The 25,763-nt window shown below is 35.4% G+C and overlaps 1 protein-coding gene across 2 annotated transcripts in view; it reads right to left on the bottom strand.

Annotated features, from left to right (window-relative positions):
- Positions 1-25,763, bottom strand: part of AGMO (alkylglycerol monooxygenase) — a 371,907-nt gene that overhangs the window by 235,151 nt on the left and 110,993 nt on the right. For both annotated transcript variants that reach the window (XM_058296924.2, XM_058296925.2), the window contains exon 4: positions 4,247-4,350. In XM_058296924.2, coding sequence (XP_058152907.1) covers positions 4,247-4,350 — 104 coding nt within the window. The remainder of the gene's footprint in view (positions 1-4,246; positions 4,351-25,763) is intronic.

Below are 25,763 nucleotides of genomic sequence, written 5' to 3'. Positions count from 1 at the left end.
GATACAGTTGATTTAGAGAATTGAAGATAAACTGCTAAATTAGATAGAGGGTGAGACTGAAAGAGTGTGGCAGATGAGATCGGAGAGAGAAGCGGTGCCAGACCTTGCAGAGATCTACATGTGATAGGAAGTTTAGATTCTTTTCTCAACGCTGTAGAGGAATTTAGCTTCATCAGAGTTTTGGTCTGGAAAGTTAACTGTGGAGGATGAATTAAGAGATTAAGAACAGAAAAATGAAGAGTTCTTTTAGAAGAACTGTCATTGCTCTTTATGATGTCCCCATTGACTGGGGGGCAGTCAATGTTGTTGCTAACAGCTAGTCCTAATTCTTGTTCTAGTGTAGGTAATTGTAAGCTGTGGTGGCTTTGAGTCCAAGAATGCAAGTACGTCCACACAATTGTATTTTTAAAAATACACGATTTATTTTATGATTGTTTTAGACATACAGAAGGGTTGCAAAGATTTCACAGAGTGCTGCCATATACCCTTTACCCTACACAAGATACTGCTGTCATCTTGCAGTACCATGCCACATCTGTCACAAATAAGAAATCACAATGGTATATTACTATTAATTAAGTTCCACACTTTACTTGAAATTCATTATTTTTTTCCTACTGTCCGCCTTTTTCTGTTCTAGGATCCCACCCAAGAAGCTACATGACATTCAGTCATGCTGCCTCCGTAGCCTCCTCTGTCCTTGACAGCCCCAGATGCTCTTGTGCTTTGTGGCCTTTACAGTTTCGAGGAGTACTGGTCAGGCGTTTTGTGGAATGTCACACAATTTGGGTTTGGCTCATGTTTTTTCTCATGGTTGGCCTGGGATTGGGTTTTGGAGGAAAACCACAGAGGTGAAGTGCCCATCTCACCACACCCTAATGAGGACCTATGCTACGAGCATGACTCTTGACTCACGAATTTCACAGGAGAGGCCCTGGTCACCCAGTTTCTCCCCTGTAAAGTTACTCCCCTCCACCTCCTCCTGTCCTACCTTTCAGCCCCTTCCCATGCTCTGGTCCTTGGAAAAGAGTCATTAAGCACAGCCTACATTCCCAGAGCAGTAGGGGTAAAGCTCCATTTCCTGGAGGGGAGAGGATCTGCATAAATACTTGCAATTCTTTAAGGAGAGTTGTCTCTTCTCTCCTATTTATTCATTTGCTTTATTTATTTATATTGGTATGGACTATGCTCTAAGGTATTTATTTTATGCTTTGGATTATAATCTAATATTATAATATGTATTTTGTCATTAAAATTTTTCCAGTTTTGTCCACTTAGGGACTCCGTCAGGTTGATTCCTGTGCCCCTTTGACATATCACCACTGTTTTTGCTCTTTGAGCACCTGATTGTGTTTTTAATATTAAATTTTAGCATACAGTGTTTTGATCTAAAATATAGGAAAGAATTGAAATGTTAATACTGACACTGTTATATATTACATAATATACATGGGTCTAGTCACATTTTATTATTATTTACAGAGTAGAGAAAATATCATCTTAAAGGTGTTACATTAATGAATATGACTAATCAAAGTTGAAGTGGCACATAAAACCATATATTGCACCCTATAGTTAAATAAATCTTACTTGAAATGGCACTCCATCAATTGCTGACTCCTTTGGATGGATAATCTTTAAATTTAGGTTTAAAATTGTTTACAAAATTAAATAGCATGATTAGAGATTCTTGAAATTTGAATTATTATCTTTATTTTTTAAGTGACAGGAATGCTACCACAATTATCATAGCGATATCAAAGCACTGTGAGATGAATTTTACTTTGTATTTCACAAATCAATTTTCTCATCAAAGACATGACTCATTTATTATCCATTCTAAAATACATTGTTACCTTGGTAACTGCCAAGTTATATGCTGCATGTAACAGTGTTGATGAAGAGACTCTCATAAGAGATTCAAAGAAAATGAAGAGAACTTAAGTTCACTCTTTGATTTTAATGTCTAGAAAGGCCCGTTACAGAATGTTAACCAGTACAGACCCTTAAACTACCTATTCTGTATTCTAAAGTGACCTAGAAATGCTAGTCAAGAATCCAGGCTGACCTACAATCCCTACCTTTCATTCCCTATCCAACAAGCCCCTTCCAAAAAAAAATTAGCATTTTCTGATACATCCCCAATGCTCTTTACCTTATTTAGCACATTTGGGAGCAGAAGGTTCTAAAAGGAAATTACTCTGACACTAAGACAGGGGTGAACCTGCATTTCACTTAGATTTTCATCGATTTGCAATTTAATGCATTAACTTAAAAGGAGAATGACTCACTTGAAACAAAGACAGAGATTAGATTAAATCTGGAATCAGAAATATGGTTTCAATACCAAACTTGTATGATGCAGTAGACTCCTTTTAAGATTCTTTGTGTATGTGTGTATATGTGTAGGGTCTGTAAAATAGATGATTTAAATACATAATCTTCAAGACTTCTTCTAGTGCTGAAATCTGTGTCACTATGGTAACAATTTTCCTGTGATAACCTCTCAGGTAATTTATTCATTAACTGCATCTAATTCCCTGATGGAGTTTCCAACACAACTCCATCCGTTCTAGGAGGCTTTTTCTTCATAGAATGGCACTACTAGAAATTAAGTTATCCTAATGTAAGGAAAAATATGTTAAGTCAGGAGAAAGTAAAGATTTTCCAGATTATTATTTCAATCAGAAATATATTCAGTCTATTCTGCACAGGATTAAAAATATCATATTAACACAGCTATTTCTTAAGGGAAGTTGACAGTGTCCCTCTCTCCCTCAATAAGCCCTGGAACTCTAGTCCAGGCTTGAGTAACAGAGCTGTGAAAGTGGCAGTGCTTTCTCTCCCCTTTAATTATGCAGAGTTCCAGCATAAGCTAAAGAAGATGAAAATAACTTCTGTTCTCTTCTACTTCTAATGCTTAGAAATGTATCTCTGGTATATAGATATGGTGGTAGAGAGCAGGAAGCTAATTTCTTTTAAAAGAAAACTTTTCTTTTAAAAGAAAAACATAAGTACCATCTTTGGCTCATAGATTTATGTTGCCTATGCTGCTCTTTGGGTTAGCACACAAGCCTATATATTTTTCTATTGGTTATGAAGCACCAGGTGTCTAGTCTCTGGTTTTGCTACTTACTATCTGTATAATAACCTATGTGATCTTCAGTTCTCTGGTGGTAATATTAGATTAAGGATAATATGGACACATTTATGAAGATCAAATGAAACAAAATAAGTGATAAACAATATAAAGGCACATAGATGAGAATGTAGTATATTATACAGGTTAAGCTCAGGGACACAGGGGCCAGTCTGCCTAGCTTCAATTTTTACTCTTTGCCTTACTAGTTGTGTGACTTTGAACTATGATCTCAGTCTCCTCATTTTAAAAATGAGAGCTATCATAGTACCTGTCTCTTAAGGTTGTCATGAAGATTAAATGAGTTAATTAAAAAAGAGATATTAGAAGATTGTCCAGCCTACATAAATTACCCAATAAATAAAATATTCAGAAAACTGCAAAAAAAAAAAACCATACAAATGTTTACAATTATTATAATTTCTAAGTAATAAATAGTTTCTTGATTGACTACCTTTAGAGGTAAATAACTCTGACATTTAGCTCACTGCTCAATATTGATTTTTCAGCCTCAGGTATTTTGAAAAGTCAGGAAGAGCTAAGTAGGGGCAATCACAGAATAAGAATATTACCAAAGGATCAAGGTTGCCCAGTGAGTCAGAAAGAACCTCGGAACTTGTAGCTATTTCTGGTGTCCATTATTCTTGGAATTTTCCTGTGTGAAGATATTTTTGAGGCATATTTTCTGGTTGTTGACCATCATACTAGTAGCTCTAATAAGACTACACAAAGCCAAGGATTCAGGCAGATTTTACATGGGGCTTACATGGGCGTGTGGAAATGAGAATAAATTTCTAAAACCTGCTTTTTAATTTCTTTAATGAAATCTTCATTGGCAAATATTTGAATTGAGATAAATTGCTTACACACTACCTTCCTAGTTGACAGTAAATAAAAAAACTAAGCAGCCACTTTCTCACCTTGCTGTGTACTCACAGTGTTTTGGGTCAAAGGAAAAGACTTTTGGAAAACATTTGTTTCATGTGTGTATGGCTGTACAAAGGATAAAGAAGCATTTAAATACAATACCTTCTCTTAGTTTACTGGTAGGAAATACAAACAGTTGAGAATCATACAATCACATTTGTTCAATTTCATACAACTTACCCAGGAAGTATATATCTGGAGGATAGATTGTCTCAGTGCTGTGGATAAGTTGTAGTATTCAGAACTGTGGTGTGTTTGGTGTCCAGCCCACATAATATTAATCTCTGAAAAACACGTAATTTGAAATGAGCCATGAGAATAAGAACAAAGGAACTTCTATTTTCAGTTACACATGCTACTCTTTTGAGAGGGAAGAAAAATCTGGGACATCTCTGAAAGAGCTAGCCAATATAATTATAATTAAAATAAGCTGCTTCAAATCATTTTTGGAGGCAGGCAGGGTATAAATTATAAACAAATAAAAGATTGAAGCATAGCCAATAAATATATATGTAGTATATAAGACATAATTAAATGCCTCCAGCCAACTGAAATAACCAAAATTTACACTTTGCTAACATATTACAATGTGACAGATCATAAAAGCTAGCTGGTAATATTGCAACAATCTTGCCAGTGGCTAGTGATGATTTTTTAGTATGTGATAACATATTTCTAATTAAAGAAAATCTCCAGTGGAAGAAAAAATTGGTACATAAATTTCAGAATGAAGCATTACATAATATTCTTTCCTGATGACCTTAATGAGTAGAGTCAAAATCTGAATATTTAAGTGGACTTGGAATAAGAGTCAGAGTAATATTTCTTCCTAAGGTTTAATTTTTCATCTTATTTACAAGTATGTATTAGCTAATGGTTAAATAAAATTCTTCCCATATCTCACAGAGACTATACCATTTTTAAAATTGTCCCACATAGTCACTATTTGTCCTCATAATAAAAAAAGATTTTAAAAAGCTCTTCATTTTCATCAAACAATAATACAGATTGTCCTTATACTGGTCTTGTGCTTCATACACACTGTAATGACTTCCTAAATAGATGTAACAGAATAGAATGAGTTTGCATTTTCTATTCTTTCTATATTTTTCATTTCTTTGCAGAATCTCAGACCAAAATCCTACATTATCCTCTTCTCAAACACACAAAAAAACAAACAACACAAAGCTATGTTCTAAGCTAAAATAACTCATATTTAATTTTTTTGCTCCAAAACCTGGAGATAAAACTCACCATATGATGTGATCATTATCTCCTTGCCAGTACCAGTTAGAAATTAAATCTTTTAGACTTGCATGTATGGGAACTGAATGGTGGACGTGAGTATGGAAATATTACAGCGCTGGTTTTTGCATTCGCCATTTACTAACAGTTAAAGTACATGGCAGAATAATTTGTTACAGTTATAGAAGGAATCCTATGGGACTTCACATCTTTAGATAGTGTGTGGAAATTAATTAAGGTGTAAAAATTTTGATTAATCTCCCCAATTTTCAGAAGCCCTTAAAGTAATCTAAGCACTATTTACTCTTTAGATCATATCCATTAGCAAATGTTTCATTATCTATTACTTATAGACCTTCATTACCAATAAAAACATTGTCCATTTAGTTGGACCTTCCAGGATTTGTTTAAAAATTTTCATCCTAATGTATCTACCTAATGAGTTCACTAGAGGATGAATAATATACATGTGAACTGCTACCTTATTACTGCTACGGAAGCAAAATAGTGGAATAAAGGATCCACAAAGGTGGAGGTTAAAGTCATGTCTCTTTAATTGTTTGAAAAGCATTTACTTCCTATCACAACCTGTGTGAAACACAAGCCTTCATTAAATGAACTACAGCTGTCTAAACAGGGTACAGTAACTAGATCCTACTGCCTTACCTCTGTCACTTTGCAGAAATGTGAAAAACAAGAAAGAATATGGGATTTTTTTTCACAGTCTGTGTTTGACTTATTTGAAGTAAATTATTATCTAAAGTGATTGTAAAAATGCATTTAATAGATAATACTAAAGAGGAAAGGAAACTTATTATTCAGAATAAGCTTCTTTCAAGTTTTATTTTCCCATAAGCAAATTATGGGTTATAAATGCATTTGGTATATTATTATGGTCTTTTAAATAATGGAATTAGAAAAAAATATGATCCTTTGAAATACCAAATATGTGACTTTATATAAATACATTGGATTAATTCATTGACTGATTGTTCAATACATTAGGCCAAAATTTAATATATGCTTTTATGTCTGTGTCTGTTGCATTCTTGAGGTGAACTTTTTTCCAATCTATTTTTTTATGGTATAATTGACATAGAGTTAAATCCATCCTTTTTAGTAATTGACAAATACAGCTGCATAACTACTGTCACAATCAAGACACAGAACAGTTTCATCACCTAGAAAATTCTCCCATGTCCCTCTGTGGTCATGGTTTGCAGTCTCTAAAATGGCTTCCTGATACAGATGATGAGATAATAGGCTTTGAGTTGATAATGTAATGTGTTGAGACTTTTGGAGACCTTGGGAGAAGTAAGTATGTTTAGAATGTAGCAGAGATGGTACATTGGATGGACGGGGGCCCAGAGGACTGACTATGATAGGTAGCCTCTAAGACGGCCCACGGTGATTCTTGCATCCTGGTATTCACGCCCTTGTATAATTCCCTCCCTTTGAGTGTGGGCTGGATTCAGAAACTTCCTTTAGTGATTAGAAGTTGGCAGAGATGATGGGATGTCCCTTCTGATACTAGGTAATTAAAAGAGTATGGCTCATGTCTTGGGTGCTCTCTCTCATATTCTCACATGTCCATCTGAGGGAAGTCCACTGCCATGTTATGAGCTGCTTTTTGGAGGAGCAGATATGGCAGGGAACTTGGGAGGCCACTGACAAACAGACAGCAAGGAAAGAAGACCGTCAGTCCAATCGCTATAATGAACTGAATCCTGCCACAATCATGTGAATGGCTCCACCCTGAGGTTGAGCCATCAGATGACACTGCAGCCTGCAGACAGCTTAAGTGCAACCTCCTGAAAGATCTTGAGTCAGAGGCACTCTTATCTAAGCTGTGCCCAGATCCATGATCCATGGAAACTATGAGATTATAAAGCTTCTTGTTTTAAGCTGCTATTTTGTCACTAAGCAATAGGTAACTAGTAGATTGGTCAAGCTTTACCCCTCTCCCTTTTCTCTAAAGTTTGATTCTTCAAGAATATCATATACTTGGAATCATGCAATATGCAGCCCTTTGAGTTTGGCTTCTTTCATTTAGGAAAACAGCATAAAACACTAGAGATTCCTCCTTGTTGTTTAGTTGTTCCCATTTATTCCTGAATGGTATTTGGTTACAGCCATAGTTTATTTATTGTTGTTTTATTAATCCATTCATTAGTTGTTTCCAGTTTAGAGCAATATCAAAAGTTCCATAAACATCTCAAATAGGTTTCTTTGTGAACCCAAGTTTTCTTCTTACTTTGTGAAATGCCTAAGAAATGGATTACCAAATTGAATGGTAAATTTATAATCAGTTTGTTAAGAAACAACCAAACTTCTTTCCAAAGTGGCTATACCATTTTGTATTAACCACCAGAAATGTAAGAGATATCAAGTTGTTCCACATCTCTGGCAGTACTTGATATTATTAATTTTCTTTTTATTTATTTATTTGATATCTATTCTAATACGTATGTAGGGGAACCTCACTGAGATGTTAATTTGCATTGTTATAATGGTGAATGATAATGAGCGTCTCTCTATGTGCTTATTTGACATCCACATATCTTTTTAATGAAGTGTCTATTTAAAGATTTTGCTCACTTTTTAATTGAGCTGCTTTCTTATTACTGAGTTTTGAAAGCTATTCGTATATTCTTTATACAAGTCCTTTTTTATGTATGTGATTGGCAAATATTTTCTCTTAGTCTATGGCTTGACTTTTCATTTTTTAACACATTTTATGAAGAAAAAAATTCTTAATTTTGATAAAATTCTATTTATATAGTTGGGAGATTGTGAAAAGAATTTTTGTATATATAACAAAGAAGAACGATTATTTTGAAATAATTTTTCAGAGTTCAGAGTGATGAGAAAGCTGTAAGTGTCTAGCATCTAACATAGTCTCTCTCTCTAAATATATAATACATCTAAAATATAGCTAAATAAAGCTTTGGTCTTATGTCTTGCCACATATGAATTAGGAGCAGCAACTCTTAAAGTTAATTTGAAGCATAAGCATATATATACAAGGAATTTTCACAGCTATGTAAGATAGCCATGTAATCCCCAACAGTGAACAGGTCAGGAAAATATTGGGCTTCCTTGGGGTGGTAATGTTGCCTTCCCCCATAATCTGGCAAATTCCCAAATCTCATGAAGGAATAAATGTTACAGGCATATTTGCAAAATGTTAGTGATGTTTGGCACCACTGAAGGTATGCTAGTAAAATTTATGCAACAATTAGAATATTGTGTGGTAACTACAGAACATAATTGCTGCAAGAGTCTTTAGGAGTCAGTTTAAACTTTTAGTTTTATAAAAAATGGAAATGACAGTGGTTTATTTGGTGCACTGAATTTAATTTCCCTTGAGAAATGGAGGTGACTGGGTCCAATTATTCTCTGGTCCAAAATGGCACATCTTTGCCAATTTCCACAAAGTAAAGGGCATTGCAGAGCTCAGCATACACTAATGAATGATGGTAGTAAACTCCTTCATTGGAATGACTGCCTATTGCTTTAAAGAGGAAATCTAACAGTATAAAACACTAAGCTCTTCAATTTTTAGAATGAAAACTATTGTCATTCTAAATTTGGAGGTCCCAGACATTAAGAGGCTTCATTAAATTTTGTTCCATCTCCCTCCAACAGTCAGGCATAACTGATAAATGATCTCAAGAAATTAAGCTGAACAAACAAAATAAAAATTAGTAACAGAGTCAAGCTATTAAACCAAAGTCTAACGGGACAACAGCACAGATACTGGATGACAATGAATAGATACTCATTTATTTCTCTAGTCTCTCCACTCATTGTCATCAATTTTTTTCATCACAACTTACTACACTTCTTAGTAGGTAGCTAGGGATATTCACTGTGACATTTTCTTTTTCCTAATCTGTCCTTTGCCCATTTTAATACAAAAACCCAAATTTACAAGTATATTTAACAATGTCAAATCATTGAGAATAAAATGAATAATATATTGTTGTTCAGTATATTTTGCATACATCCTGTTGTTCAGCATGATAGAAACAAATTATTTTGTTTTTGCAGGATAGACCAAAATTTTTAACTCCCATATGGATACTTAGTAATATGTAGACATGAAATAATCTCTTTATAGGATGGTACTAAAACTGTCACAAACACTTAACTCTCACTCTCATCTTTCTAATGCATTAAAGTAATTATTAGTACTTTTTTCTTTTTTTATGTTCAAACTGAAGATTTTACACTATAGCATACAGAATTTTTAACAAAAGTTTTCCCATTTTTTAATATTTTAAACAAAAAAAGAGAAAATGCTTTTAGTTCGAAACAAAAAAATACCTATAAGAATTTATATCATCTTTTCAAATGAAATTTTTGTCTGCAAACAATTCAAAGGCAAGAAATAAAATATTGCTTATATTGAATTATTTAAACAAAATGCTAAAAAGACTAAATCAGATTGAAAATCATGTTTTGCTTCCTATAGCATTACTAACATTAAAAATGAAAAAATGAAAATATGATTTAAAAATTTCAGAATGCTTACTTGTTCATATTTATGTCAGTTTTATTCCATTTTAAATATTATCAGGAAATCTGAGTAAAAATTATATTTAATTTGTGGATTTTTAAAATATAAATCCATTTAATACAAATATATTAATGACTACTCTCTTCAAATCTCTGTGGCTTAAGTGTTATGGTATAAAACACACAAACAATAGGGAAAATATTTTTTAAAAGTTTACAAAGAGCCTATAGCCATATAGAAGCAAATAAAAGTTTTATTTCTCCTAAAATGAAAGTACAAATTGCAGATGTCCTGCATCACTTTGTACCCATTTCTTTACAACTTTTTAAAGACTATTCAATCCAGGGTATCCATGGAATATAGGACATTAACGTCTCTCCTTCCTTGAGAGATTAATTGAGCACTTCTTTACCTGTCTCCCTTTATAGTTGATTCTCAAAGTGCCCTAGAAATGAGACTTGGTATTACATCATGCAATTCAAATTCTAGCCAATGCCTATTTGTTTCATTGTTTGGACTTGCCATATGAGCTCCTCCCTGCCCTTCCACAAAGGTGAAATAGATAAACAACAATAAAATAATAATGATAAATAGCAAAGATAGCAAACACGTGATAATGCTTACCATGTATTAGGGTAATAATATATTGTAAACACTTTACATATGTTAAATCATACATTCCCATAACCATACTAGAAGCCAAGTATCCGTATAAATATAATTTATAGATGAGGAAATGGAAATCCAATGAGATTTAATAACTTACCTAAGGTAAGTAATGATTATTATTCCTATTATCTTAATATTTTTTGTTTCAATTTGCAAAGACTGTATTTTCCAACCCTATTGCAACTAGGTGGGTTTTTGTGACTACTTCTCAATGATGCACTGTGAGTGGAAATTAAGAGTGGGACAAGCAGTTATGAGCTGGTGTGCCTCTGGTAGTCCCCTCCAGCTGCTAGGAGCATATGGAGTATTCAGTGGAAGATGCTGAGGCCCTAGGGAATACAAAGACACCAGATGGAAGGATCCTGTTTCCCTGAATGACAGCATGGAATAGAACGCTTTACTGACCCATACTTAACCAGGATAAGAATGAGAAATAAGTCTTGACTGTATTAAGTCTCTAGGGATTTTTTAGAGCACTGTGAAATAATTCTAATATATTCCAGCTAGTAATTTTTGTTCTTGAGGCATATGAATGTAATGCTGTAACCACCAATATCAGTGGCTTTACTGGAGACCTAAATTCCCCATCAAATAGTGTTTCCATTGGACTGATCTCTATGGAAAAAGCACTTCATAAGATCCTGGGTAAACTGATACCTATTTCTAAAAGCAGCCTCCAACTGGCATACATCACAGTAACATATTTATTATCATTAATATTCCATAATGACTGCTTCAAAGAGATGATGATAGAAAATCCAAATATCCTGTAACTTTTTTCTCTCTGTCCCTTTTCTGTTCTCTCAAGTCACCCCTCTCTTCATTCTAATATGAGGTTTAACTCACCTTGGGGCCATCATGTGTAACTTGACTAAAAAAAAAATCTCAGCTCTTATCAGTAGCACATACAACCTTAGCTCCATTTCCATTTTCTTCTGAGAGTGCCAACTGTTTAATCAAAACTATCCCCACTCTTAGACCCCAGTCCCTTCATCATCTTTCTTTGGAAAGCCCAAGTCTAGCTGTCTATTCTTCTGCCAAATGCAGGTAAATCTTATTTTTGTTCAACCATTTCATCAGTTGTGCATGATTTTATCTTTCCTTTTGCTATATAAATTCATAAAGAGTAGGGTGATATTGAGGGAAACTTTCCCTATTGCCTTGCCAAATCAAGGAGTCAAAGCTTTTAGAAACTCAGCAGAACGGTGAGACTTTGCCTGGACAATAGAGGAGAATCTACAGCACCATCCTTTATTTCACAAGGGCTTTGAGTTCCAATGCTAGGCAAAACGATCCCTATAATATGTAAGAGGTACTAGCAATGGAAAGAGAAGCAGCTAGAGGGAACTGGAGACCAGCAGAAGGGAAAAAAAGGAGTCATATGCTTAGAAATGGGATGGTCCGGAGAGCTGACCCTGCTAGGATTATCTCCACACAGCCTCTCATGTCCAAACTTTCCCCACGGTTTTACCCCTTTTATCCACACAATACCAGCTCCTGCCAGGCTAGAGCCCTTGTCTCAACCATAAAACACCAAACCAGCTATCTCTTGAAATTAAGTGTGTACTCCCTGATATTACTTTATGCAGGTAGAAGAGAAAGTGGAAGGAGGTTACTTATCCTACTACAAAGACAGAGATGTTCCCTGATTTCCCAAGTTGAAATGCCAAAATCAGTTTCCTCTTAGAATATTAATGAACATGGTAATTAGGCCCTATAAAACAGAATTTCCATTTATTATGGGCTATCTATCTTTATAAAGACAGGGCTGAGTTCCTAAACACGCATAGCTGCATTTCTTTGAGAATATGTGTCCCAAGGTCCCAAAACCTAGTTTCCCACCAATCTTCCTAAACACCACATATACATAGACAAAAACTGCTTATTTGTAGGTTTTGAGAACTGGAAAAAGTGAATAATAAAAACCAATCTATCAAGAGGAATATAAAATAGGAACTAGAGGAAAGTAATGACAAAGACACTCTTTGTGTATGTTTTGTGCATCCATGTGCTTATGTGTATTTATGTGCATTTGTTATGATAGATATAAAACAGTACACACAGTTTCACATTACAATCCATATTTATGCATTAAAGATATATTAGTATGGTGCTAAGTGTTTCAACTATAGACAGAAGAGAAAGGAACAGTGCCTTGCATATATATCTGAGCAGTCAGAGATTCACTTTGTAGCCATCATTCAGAGCAGACTACGCTTTATTGCACGATGTCAACCTATAAATTCTCTTTAACAATTTACTAGAGTAAGAAATCTTTTTAATTTTAGGCTTTATTTTCCACTCTATTGCAAGTTTATAAGTACAGTTATCTGAAAATAATATTATGTATAAGATTAACTTTATGTACACTATTTTTTCCTCTTAACTCCATCATTCTCCATTTACATGCCTCAGTAATTTTGTGCCTTGATACTGGCCAAAACCAAATAATCACCTTGCCTCAGTTCACATTTATAGTTCCTTGGCCCTGGTAATCAAATGCATTCATGAAACTAAAACATTACTAAATAGAATTATTGCCGACATTTCCAGAAATACAACAGGCTGATAAAGAGGTCGGCATGGTCAAGGGAGATTCTCATATCCCTCAACTGCCCCTAGAAAAGCTACTATTAATCTCTGCAAAAGGTAGTTTAACATGACTAGGTAAAAATACTTCTGATTAAAGTTAGCAGTACCATATTTTTAAATTATTATGAATATGGCAAATTTAGTCTCATGAATATCATTTATCGATTGAATAAAACCAAATTTTAGTATACTAGATTCCTGGTAGCAGAGGTAACATTAGCAACATGACCTTAGGTTTTGTTGCAGTTAGTGATTCCATCATGGAACATTTACGACACATTCAGAGTCCAAGGAATCCACATGCTTTACATAGATTAAAAGTAAGAACTCTTCCAGAGCATTTAAGACGTATATTTGGCATTCACAATGACATGACTTGTACAATAGGGGGCAGAAACAGTGGGAGAAGAACTGTCTTTACATCAATAGTGTTAGCCGGGATTGGCAGGCACTCTTACGACACTCCTTCTGTGCAGCTTGCTCACTTGTGGTGAGACACAGTGAACTCTGCTGTACTATGTTTGGAACAATGATTTATATAATTTGTCTCCACAAGTCACAGAACAAATAATCTCTAAAGTATGAAAGGAGAGCAACTTAAGGACGTGAACAAGAAAGGAAAACAACCAGGGACTGTCAGAAAAAGACAAGAATTTAGGGGAAAAAATGGCACCTAAATTACTAGTTAAATAGTGCCTGCAATCTGTGTTCATTCTCTCCATAATGAGCCTTCTTAAATAGATGTAGATTATCCTGCCAAAAACAACAAAAACTTACCTGGATCTTTTCGCCAATAATAAGGGCTTTCTATTATTCTTAACCATGTGCCTTTGTTTTTTGAAACTAATTTTTACAGCTTCATAGCAAATGAGTCTGGTTTTAGTATTACTGAATTTGTAAGGAATAAACTGGCCAGTAAAGGTGTAAGACTGGATCTGAACTGCATGCCCTAATTGGAAAAGATCAGTCTATCCTTTGTGAATAGTGTCATTCTGACTTAGATTAGCCTTGTCACTGCTTTTTGAGGAAGCAATCTCTACCTCTGATAGATTATTATCTTTTAGGAATTGTTTTTCTAGCTATGTTGCTCTGTTATCACTGCTGGTTGACACTTCTCAGAACTGGATGTTATTTGTTCACTTGATGAGTTACTCTGCCCTTTTCTCGGTCTCTTTCATGTTATGACTCAAATTTGAATGCATGTCTGGTGTTAAAGGGAGACTACCAATGGCTAATAATCATGTCTCATTACTACTGGAGGAAGAGGACTCCTGTGATATTCTTTGACCTTTGGGTATTGAGAGAAGTGTATGCAGGAAAATCTTCCCCATTTTAATGTTAGAGTAGTTTCATATACTACCCGTTTTTCACCAAACATTCCCTTAAAGCCTCATGACCCCATTGCTACATTTCCTTCAAACCCAATTGCTATTTATTAACCAAATTCATTGCTTTCTGCCCATACATACTCTTTCTACTTTTGATATTGTAATACAATGATAATACCTGCGATCACTCCCCTTTCCTCCCTCTTATTCCCATCAAGACTCCGTTATCAGATTCCATCAATCCACTGTATCTTCTGCATCTTCCTTTCCTATCCCATACTTGTTCCCTACTTTGAGGTCCCATTGCCTCCATACAATCAGTATTGTATATGTTCACTGAGATATATCTATGTATAAAATGCACTGCCCTTATAATTTTCACTATCTAGTGCAGGGGCCACCAAACTTTAGCCCATGGGCCAACTCCAGCCCACTACCTAATTTGTACCACCTGTGAGCTAAAAATGGTTTTTATATTGTTAAATTATTGAAATTAAATCAGAAGAAGGAGAATATTGTGATACACGAAAATTGTATGAAAATATGCATTTTCCACTCCTCTTTGTCATGTACACTCATTCTCTGGGCTTCTTGAACATATTCAGCCATTTTCCTGCTCCCTTATCTTTGTGACCCCTGCCAAAAGATTCTTTACCTTTAAAAAACACTACATATGCCATTTTCTTTAGGAAACTATCTCTAATCATTGCCAACCAAAAGTATTAAACATTTCCTTATTACTCTTAGACTGTAAACATCATAAATACTCTGCTGATTTGCTTCCTCCACTATTTTATGATCTTAATGAAAAAGACCATAATTTGTCTATCTTTGTATTTACCACAGCACCAACCATTTTGTCTTTGCACAGTAGGCACTAACATATTTTTTCTTGATTAAAAAAAATGCTTATCAAATGAAATTGGCATGTTAAATAGCCAATAATCAAGTCACAATCTTTATGTTTTGGATAAATTTGTTTATTTTCATTAATTAAATCAATGCTCTGCTATTGCCTTTGTCCTTTATACTAGTTTTCTCCCTAGTTATCAGCCATATCCAAGCATTCTACGTTGTCAAACACGATCCCTTGATCTCACATTTTTTCCTTATTTCAAGCATCTTAAAAGAACAGATTATTTACTTCCTTACCTTCCATTCCTTCTTCAACCCATTATTCATTTTCTACTATTCTCCCCAAAATCATCACTGGCCCCCTCATTGCCAAAACCAGAGGCCTCTTATTTTTACTTTTTTAAAAACGTTTTTTATACTTTATTTTTAAAGAAGTATTAGACTACAGAAAAGTTACATAAAAAAACATAAGGAACTTCAATATACCTCCCTCACATTTTCCCCTATTTTTAATATCTTATCTTAGTGTGGTACATTTGTTACAATTGATGAACAAATCATTGAGGCATGGTCTACAGTTTATATTATGGTTTACACTTTGCACCGCACAATTTTTTAAGTTTTCACAAAATGTATAATGGCCTGTAGCTATCATGCAGAAAAATTCCAATGCCACCAAAATGCCTGAAGTTCCAATATTCTTCCCTCTCCCTCTCCTCAGAACTTCTGGTAACCATTATATTTATATCAATATTAAAAGTTCTTCTCTCACTACAGTAATAAGTCTACTTTGGTCCATAGTTGCATTCCCACCTTATATTTGTTAATTCTCAGTCTTGAAGACTTTGGGATGGTGATGCCCACTGTGCTTCAGATTGAGTGGGGGCTTAGATTTTATGGGGCAGATGGAAGGAATTGCCTTGCTTGCATTGTAAATACTCTGTTTTTATTAAATGGGCATTGTCCATCATTATCCTTTGTTTTTTTTTTTGAATTTTTTGTCTGCTCAATTTATTTGCTGAACACACTTTTCTTTGCATTTTGTAAACAAATAATTTTATTATACATATTAATAAAGCATATATCCATTCAAAGCATATAATCAGTGGTATTTGGTGTAATTACATATTTGTACATTCATCACTCCATTGTTAGAGCACTTTCATTATTCCAATAATAATAATAAGCAAAAAACAAATAACCTCTCAATTTCTCTATGCTTCCCCTGTTGTACATGGCTGCTATTCTTTGAACTTCTCTCTAGTGTATTTGTATTTATATTCACAAAAACAGTCTTAGATATGCAATATCACCCAAATTCATGTTTTACATGAAGTTTTACTACCTTATACAGTCCCATGTTATAGTTTTTAGCTTTCTTTCTAGTAATATAAATGACTTTAGACTTTCCCTTTCAACCCCTGTCATATCCATACAATAGAACTGCTGGTTACAAATACCAGGATATGCTGAAACTATTTATCTTCATTTCCAAAGATTTACAAACAATCTTTTTACTAATTCTGCACAGATTAACCCTCAGCTTTCCATTCTCTACCCTCCTATTTTCTGGTGACCTATATTCTATTTATTAACTCCGTGAGTTTACACTATATATTTGGTTCATAAGACCTCAGCAGTATTTGTCCTTTTGTGTCTGACTTGCTTCACTCACTATTATGTCCTCTAAGCTCATCCATGTTGTCATATGCTTCACAACTTCATTTCTTCTTAACACTGCATAATATTCCATTTTGTGTATATACCATAATTTTTTTTTTAAGATTTATTTATTTATTTAACTCCCCCCTCCCCCGGTTGTCTGTTTTCTGTGTCTATTTGCTGCGTCTTGTTTCTTTGTCTGCTTCTGTTGTCGTCAGCGGCTTGGGAAGTGTGGGCGCCGCCATTCCTGGGCAGGCTGCACTTTCTTTCGCGCTGGGCGGCTCTCCTTACGGGGCGCACTCCTTGCGCGTGGGGCTCCCCTACGCGGGGGACACCCCTGCGTGGCGCGGCACTCCTTGCGCGCATCAGCACTGCGCATGGGCCAGCTCCACACGGGTCAAGGAGGCCCGGGGTGTGAACCACGGACCTCCCATGTGGTAGACGGACGCCCTAACCACTGGGCCAAGTCCGTTTCCATATACCATAATTTTTTATCCATTCATTGGCTGATGGACCTCTGGGTTGTTTCCAACTTTTGGCAATCATGAATAATGCTGCTATGAACATTGGTGTGCAGATATCTGTTACGTCACTGCTCTCAGTTTTTCTGGCTATATACCTAGTAATTGTACTGCTGAGTGCCATGGCAAGTCCTTAGGAACTGCCAAACAGTCCTCCACAGTGGCTGTACCAGTCTCCATTCCCACCAACAACGAATAAGCGTTCAGATCCGTCCACATCCTCTCCAACATTTACAGTTTTCTGACATTTTAATAGCCGCTAGTTTAATAGGAAATGATACCTCATTGTAGTTTTGATTTGCATTTCCCTAATCGCTAGTGATGTTGAACATTTTTTCATGTGTTTCTTCAACATTTGTATTTCTTCTTTGGCCAATTGTCTTTTTAGTGTGTAGTTTGTCTTTTTTATTGTTGAGTTTTAAGATCTCTTTGTATATCATGGATATTAAACACTTATCAGATATGTGATTACCAAATATTTTCTCCCATTGAATTGGCTGCCTTTCCAGCCTTTTGACAAAGTCCTTTGAGGTGTAAAAGTGTTTAATTTTGAGGAGGTCCATTTATCTATTTTTTCTCTTGTTGCTTGTGATTTCAGTGTAATGTTTAAGAAACTATTGCTTATCACGAGATATTGAAGATCTTTTCCTACATTTTATTCTAGGATTTTTATGGTTGTTTCTTTTATATTTAGGTCCTTGATCCATTTTGTATTAATTTTTGTATAAGGTGTGATATAGGAGTTCTCTTTGTTTCTTTTGGATGTGTCTATCCAGTTTCCACATCACCATTTGTTGAATAGATTGTTCTGGCCCAGCTGGGAGAGCTTGACTGCCTTGTTAAAAATCACTTGACTATAGATGTGAGAGTCTATTTCTGAGCTCTTGATTCAGTTCCATTTGTCAATCTGTCTGTCTTTATGCCAGTACCATGCTGTTTTTAGTAGTGTAGCTAAGTAATATATTTTAAAGTCCAGAAGTGAGCATCCTCCAACTTCATTCTTTTTTAATATATTTTTGGTTATTTCCCCTTACACTTGCAAATATATTTGATAATTGTTTTTTCCATTTCTGCAAAAAAAGCTGTTGGGGTTTTTATTGGGATTGCATTGAATCTATAAATCAGTTTGGGTAGAATTGACATCTTAACACTGTTTAGCCTTCCAATCCACGAACATGAAATGTCTTTCCACTTATTTAAGTCTTCTTCAGTTTCTTTTAGCAATGGTTTGTAGTTTTCTGAATGCAAGTCTTTTATGTCCTTGGTTAAATTTATTCCTAAATATGTTATTGTTTTAGTTGCTATTATAAATGGAATTTTTTTCTGATTTCTTTTTCAGATTGCACATCAGTAGTGTATAGAAACACTTGATTTTTGCATACTAATCTCATATCCTGCCACTTTGCTAAACTCATCTATTAGTTCTAGTAGCTTTGTTGTGGATTTATCAGGAGAGTTTAGATATAGGATCATATCCTCAGCGAATAGTGAAAGTTTTACTTTTTCCTTTCCTGTTTGGGTTTCTTTTATCTCTTTATCTTGCCTAATTGCTCTAGCTAGAACCTCTAGCAAAATACTAAATAATAATGGTGACAGTGGACATCATTGTCTTTCTCCTGATCTCAGCAGGACAGCTTCAGCCTTTCACCATTGAGTACAATGCTAGCTGAAGGTGTTTCATACATGCATTTTACCATACAGAGAAAGTTTCTTTCTAGTCCTATCTTTTGGTGTGTTTTTATCAAGAAAGGGTACTGTATTTTGTCAAATGTTTTTCCTGCATCGGTCAAGATGATCATGTGATTTTTTTTTCTTCTTCAAATCATCATCATCCTTTTGTTAGTTGCCCTGGATAAGTCCAATGAACTGGAAAGTAGCCATTGTCTGCAACTCCACTAAGATTCAGGGCTCAACTGGCAAATGAAGAGATTGAATATTTAAATCTCTGGGATATATATTTAATAGGTATTGTGCTAATTATAGGTCCAAAGACCTCTTTTTAGATCTCAGCTTATCTGAACTTTTTCAGACCAGTGCTTCTGCCTTTAAAGTCTTTTCTTTGGGTTACAGTGGCATCCCTTGATCTTAGTTCTTCTCTCTCTCTCTATTCTACCTTGAGCTATCTTCTTAATTTCTTCTGTCCACTCACCAATTCAGAGAGTAGTAGAGATTCCTCTTTACTACTTACCTTCCTTGTTTTCCATTGTGTGTTATCACTTGCTGTGAATTCAAAAGCCATGTCCAAAAGCTGATAGTTCTTGAATACATATCTTCAGTCCACATCACTCTATTGACTCTAAGGTCTGTATTCCTTATGGGAATCCTATACATATTGTGCTTTGTGTCTATCTCATTGCCTTCCCATTCATCACTATTTTCCTTTCTTGCTTATTCACATCACCATCATCTTGGTCACTGAGGTCAGGGACATAAAGGCAGGGGAACATCTCCAAAACAGAATTAAATCTCTGTGCTTTTTGTATCCTCTGACCTCTCTTTAGATATCTGTGTCATGATTAGCACATAATCAGGACAAAAATAAAATATTTCTGAATGAATGAATTAAAATTGACTTCACATTAGCTTGTGATATTGCCTTCTAATGTACTGTTGCATTCATGCCTGCAACTTGGTTATATTACCAAGAAGAACAATTGTATCTTTAAAGAAAATATGAAGAGAAAGGTGGAATAGTAAAAGATAATATGGAAGCTCACTATTTTTTGTGCAGCTCAATAATAAAATGTGAGATGTTCTTTTTCAAAAGATTTGCCATTTTAGAAGAATTTATGAATAAAATTGCACAAAGAACCTTACTATTTGATACTTTCAAATTCTTAAATGATATGTTAGCTCTCTTAGTACAGTAGGTTTTCCTGTAATTACTCAAAGTACATTAAATATTACCACACGATGCATTGCTGCTCTTCTGATACCAGAATTGGAATATCAGCCTTGGACTCAGCATGCCTGGATGGTGCTTGTAGATTTCTCAACTATTTGCAGTTTGTCACTACAAGAGTTACCTAACTTGCTTATTATTATACTTACCCAGTCATACAATTAATCCTCACTTAAAGAAATATACTTTATGTCTGCTGATAAAATTTTAAGATTGAGAGAACATGAATGTGATATATCAGTTCATTCATCAGTTATATATTTTTTTCAGAATTCTCAAAAATGAAAAAACAAAGACTGTCTATGAAAAACTCCCTAAACAATTTTAAATCCTCAAATGGAGAAGAAAGAAATGGCCAGAACACAGAGGAATGCTTTAGTGGTTCTGCTGCAGTGTAACCCCTACTTGCTCTGAAATTCTAAGAAAGTCAGTCTTAACTTGCATGTATCCCTTTTTCCTCTCCTCTGTTGCTTCAAATATGTGTGGTTCTATGGCAAAACTGTCTTCATTCTAGCCTGCCAAATACATAGAACCATATTTGCTATTGATAAAACTCCCTTTCCTAGTAGTATCACTTAGTATTTAAGTATTAATTAAAAAATAATTTGATGAAAACGTATTATGACATTAGTGTCAGGACCTATTATCTTTTAAACTAGTGTGCATAGGACACAGACCCATTCAGTCACTTACATACAAAAGGTCTCAAAGCAAAACATTAGCACAGTCTAAGGCTTGCTTAAGACATTTCTCAGCACAATCTAACACCAGTGAAGGAACAATAACTTGACAGTTTCCGAGCTTTGCAGTGTAATTTGAATTTGAGTAGCCACAACTTCAGAAGTAGATAACAAAATAAATTATATAGGTCAAACCAATGATTTAAGCACATTTCTCTTAATAATTCTCTCTTTTCCTATGAAAAGGAAACCTGGAACTTTGACAAATGAAAACAAAAACAAAAATCCCACAGTTCTTGTGGTATTGCAAAGTTGTGTAAGGTGATTTTTGATAATGATGTCATCTTTGAGGTTGCAGGCCATGTGAAAGAGATTTTGTGACCAATTTAGCATTTTTATAAAGCATCTGATATGCAGATATAAAACACAAGACATACAAATCCTCTGAGATGCAATTAAATGACTCTCAATACCATGCCCTGAATAACTTAAACATCATGAACATCTACCTTTCAAAACAGAGTTTTCTTTTTAGTTTCTTAAATCAACCAACATGAAAACTGAAATATTTCGGTTCACATTCATCCTTGAGTAACTTACAAGGAAAATGCCTGGGTGGCAGTTTTTCTTGTTGTTGTTGGATAATGCTTGCCTCATTTGTTCTTTTTTAAGAGTTCTTTTTTTCATGTGTTCTGGGCTGTCTTTAGGGAAGATTGATGTTTGGTGTCACTGCTAGGAAATGCAAACTGTTAGCCTCACTGAAATCTATGTCCTCATTCTCTTGCTCGGCAGGACACCACATACTTTGGGGACCAGCATTCAGATGGGAAGTATTTTAACAGCAATAAGTGGTGCCAGCGAAACCTTTCCCACAATGCTCAAAACTTTGAGTGACTGGAGGTTGAGACAGGAAATGGCTGGACAGAGTGGATTAAACATCAATGTTAGTTGAAAGGTACTAATGCTGTTTGTCTGACCAAAGCTAGAAGAGATTCAAAATTTCCTCTGTCGTTAAACTTTTCACCAAAATATCATCCCCGTGATAGCCAAGAAGAATCTGGATCTGTTTAACAGTGCCTTGACCCTCTTCTTCCAGCCGTAGGTGCTTAGTGATCAATTGCACTAATAATAGCAATTGTCAGTGTGCTTTCTAGAAGTAATTTCCACAGTATAACATGTTCCAGCTATACCTCCTCCCCTATGGAGAGTAGAGCAATGGGAGGGAACCCTTTGCAATGTAAGTAAAATGAATGGAATTTATATAAGATGACATGAAACAGGTGTTTCAGAATCATTGAGACCCTTCCTGGGGGTGGGGGGTGGGGAGTGTTATGCGGAAGAAAGAACAGGGCAAAGTCTCTTAGAGTCCATGATGGTCTCATCTCTATGACTGAGATAAGGTATTATCTTTCTTTCATCAAACAGGAATGGAAGGTGGGTTTTTCTTTCTTTTTTTTTTCATGAATAGAAAAATTTAAAAAAAATTAATTGTATTTTTTTGAAGATGCATAGATCACAAAAAGTGTAACATGTCTGTATGATTGTTTTGCAAGTTCACAGCATCTGTAATAAAAATATATTTTCAAAAAAATAGTGTGGGTTGGAGATAAAATACACCAAATGTAAGATAAGGACTATAGTTGGTAGTAATATTTTGATGATGATCTTGCATAGTTTGTAACAAATATTTCACAACAATGTAAAGTGTTGGTGGAAGGGTGATGTATGAGACCCCTGTGTGATGTTATGTATGTCTAATTCATAAGTTCACAATCTTTACTATACACTTATTGTTTATGCATATTTGTGTATGAATGATATACTTCAATTAAAAAAGTAAAAAATATATATATAAGAAGTTCCCATATACCCAACACCGCACCCCACCCCACTCCTCCCACATCAACAACCTTTTTCATCATGGTGGCACATTCTTTGTACTTGGTGAATACATTTTGGAGCACTGCTACACTGTATGGATAATAGTTTACATTGTAGTTTACACTCTCCCCCAGTACATTCAGTGGTTTATGGCAGGATATATAATGTCCAGCATCTGTCCCTGCAATATCATTTAGGACAACTCCAAGTCCTGAAAATGTCCCCACATCACACCCCTTCTTTCCTCTCTCTGCCCTCAGCAACTACCATGGCCACTTTCTCCACATCATTATTACAGTTTCTTCCATTACTAGTCAAAATAGTCCTATAGTAGAATACCAGTAAGTCCACTCTAATCCATATTTTATTCCTCCATCCTGTAGACCCTGGGATGATGATGTCCACTCCACCTCTACATCAAGAGATGGCTTAGATCCCACATGGTTGATGGATGTGATTCTCTTGCTTGGAGTTGTAGGCACTCTTGGCTCCCTGGTGTGGTTGTTGACCTGGGTAAGTCCAACTAACCAGAGAGTAGATGTTGCAACACTGCTGAGGCTCAGAGCCCAGCTGGCACATGGCCAGTCTAGAGTTTCAAGTCTCTTGAATGTGCACCAACCCCAGTGCCAACCACAGGTTTAGCAAAAGTGACAAAAGAGGCATGTGTAGAAAGCCCACATCTGAATCCAACTCCGTCACAAACTCCAAAGTCCAAAGCAGGGCCCACTGACAAGGCACTGAACTCCAAAACTACCTGCCATGACCTTGAACCTGCATATCTCTGTAGACCTCAGGAGTACCAGTACCTGGCATTATATCTACTTTGGCTATCTCTGGAATGCTGCTGAGAAGTGCATAAGCACAACCCCTCTGATGACCTCCTGACATTTTTTCCAAGACTTTTAGCCATATAAACTCATTTGTCTCTATCATTCTCCCCTTTTATTCAAGGTCTTTTCCTAGTTGCACCACCAGTTAGTGATTGGTAGTAATCACTCAGTGCCAGGGAGGCTCATCCCTGGGAGTCATGTCCTATGCTGGGGAGGTAAGGTAATACATTTACACACTGAGTTTGGCTTTGAGTGGCCACATTTGAGCAACATGGAGGCTCTAAGGAGGTAACTCTTAAGCACCCTGCAGCTCAAGGCCTACTTCAAAATTCAGGCACACAGGCTCATAAGCATAGTCATCATTATCAAGGGCTCATCATTGGACCACCCTTCTTCACTGGTCTTTGCCCTTGCACCTGGGGAATTGTTGCTGTTCCATTAGGGAATGTGACATAGCTCCCCTGGTTAAGAACTCAGCACTCCCTCACTTGTCATTTGTAACTGTAACTACTATGAAAATACCCAACGAATATCCAAACATTTTTATATACTCTATATACATGCCCTGGAGAACTCCCTCCCAACATTGTGTCCCCCATCAATAATACCCCATGCCAGCATTCCTCCCCTGCCATAGTTGAACCCCTCTGTGGTCCAAAACTTCTTCAAAAATGAAGCCTAATATATTGCCAGATACAATTAGTAGGAAAATGAAATAGTAATGATAGGTTTAAAGATTAGAAATAGAATACTTACTAATTTAGAAAAACTAAAATAAAGTAAAAATAAGTTGGGGTTTTAAAAAATGAAAAAATATCATAAAACTTTGTTTTTGACATTTTCCTTTTCATCACTGTAATAGATGTTGCCCTATAGGTACAGTGGCAAGGCAATTTCTTCCATTCCCTCCTCAGTGTCTACATCCCTTTTTGTTTTTTAATTTTGTCTCCAAAAAGGTTTTTCTTTCTTATAGATGAATTGGATTCCAGTTGCCACAAAAAATGATCTACCCTTTTGATTCCCATGGGTTACAAATATAGTCAAAGTCACCAAACTCAGTGAAGCCAACATGCTACATGGGAATTTGATGCGCCACCTTAGACTCATTCACAACTTGTTTTAAGTAAATGCCCTAATTTTTCGAACCACTCAATGAAAAGGATGTTGAATAGTTTGCAGGTATCAAGTGGTATTTTTTAGTAAATTCGAATTTTTCTTTGAGTTTTTCCCTAGGACATTACCAAGACTTTATCAATTATAAGTAATATACTGCTAGGCTTCATCCATAGTTTTAAAATTAGGCACACCCAAAGACACCATTTAGAGGGGACTGGAGGGTAAATATTGGGGGAAAAAACGAGATTCATGCACTCACTTGTTTTTGAGAGAGATGGAGGTCATTTGAAGGAAGGAAATGGAAAGTAACATTCACTGGAAAGCTAAAATGTGTTGTTATGGGCAGATACTTGAATGTATTATCCTTGACAAAGCTTACAATATGTTAACTCTTATTTTCCCTATTTTAAAGAAGAGGAAACAAGAAACGACACTTTAAGAACAGAATTTAAATTCAGACATGTCTGGCTCCAGGCCCCTGCTCTGCTGGTGATGGATACCTGGGCATGGTTCCTTCCTAGTGCCTGCTTCTAGGATTAAATTGGGAAAAATGTATATGTTTAGTTTCTACTTATTCAGAAACTGCAAAATAGGAAAAGTTTGTTACAGAAGAATCCCTTTCCCTCTCAGTGTACATAGTTCAAATCTTCCTTCGTTACATTAAAAAAAAATCCATGTATATCAGTCTGTTTTTGGACCCTTCTGCTAATGTTAAAGATGTAAATAAAACAATATATTTAACCCAAATTTTAAAAGATACTTCAATTTTTAGGTCAGGGGTTCTTAATTTTTTTTGTTCCATGGACCCCTCTGTCAGTCAGTTGAAAACCACAGACCCTTTACTAAGTCCACACTATACTGTGTATTATTTAATAAATATATCACACCTGTATC

Source organism: Dasypus novemcinctus, chromosome 5 (genome assembly GCF_030445035.2).
Source record: "Dasypus novemcinctus isolate mDasNov1 chromosome 5, mDasNov1.1.hap2, whole genome shotgun sequence".
NCBI lineage: Eukaryota > Metazoa > Chordata > Mammalia > Cingulata > Dasypodidae > Dasypus > Dasypus novemcinctus.
This window is presented reverse-complemented; position numbering and strand designations above follow the sequence as displayed.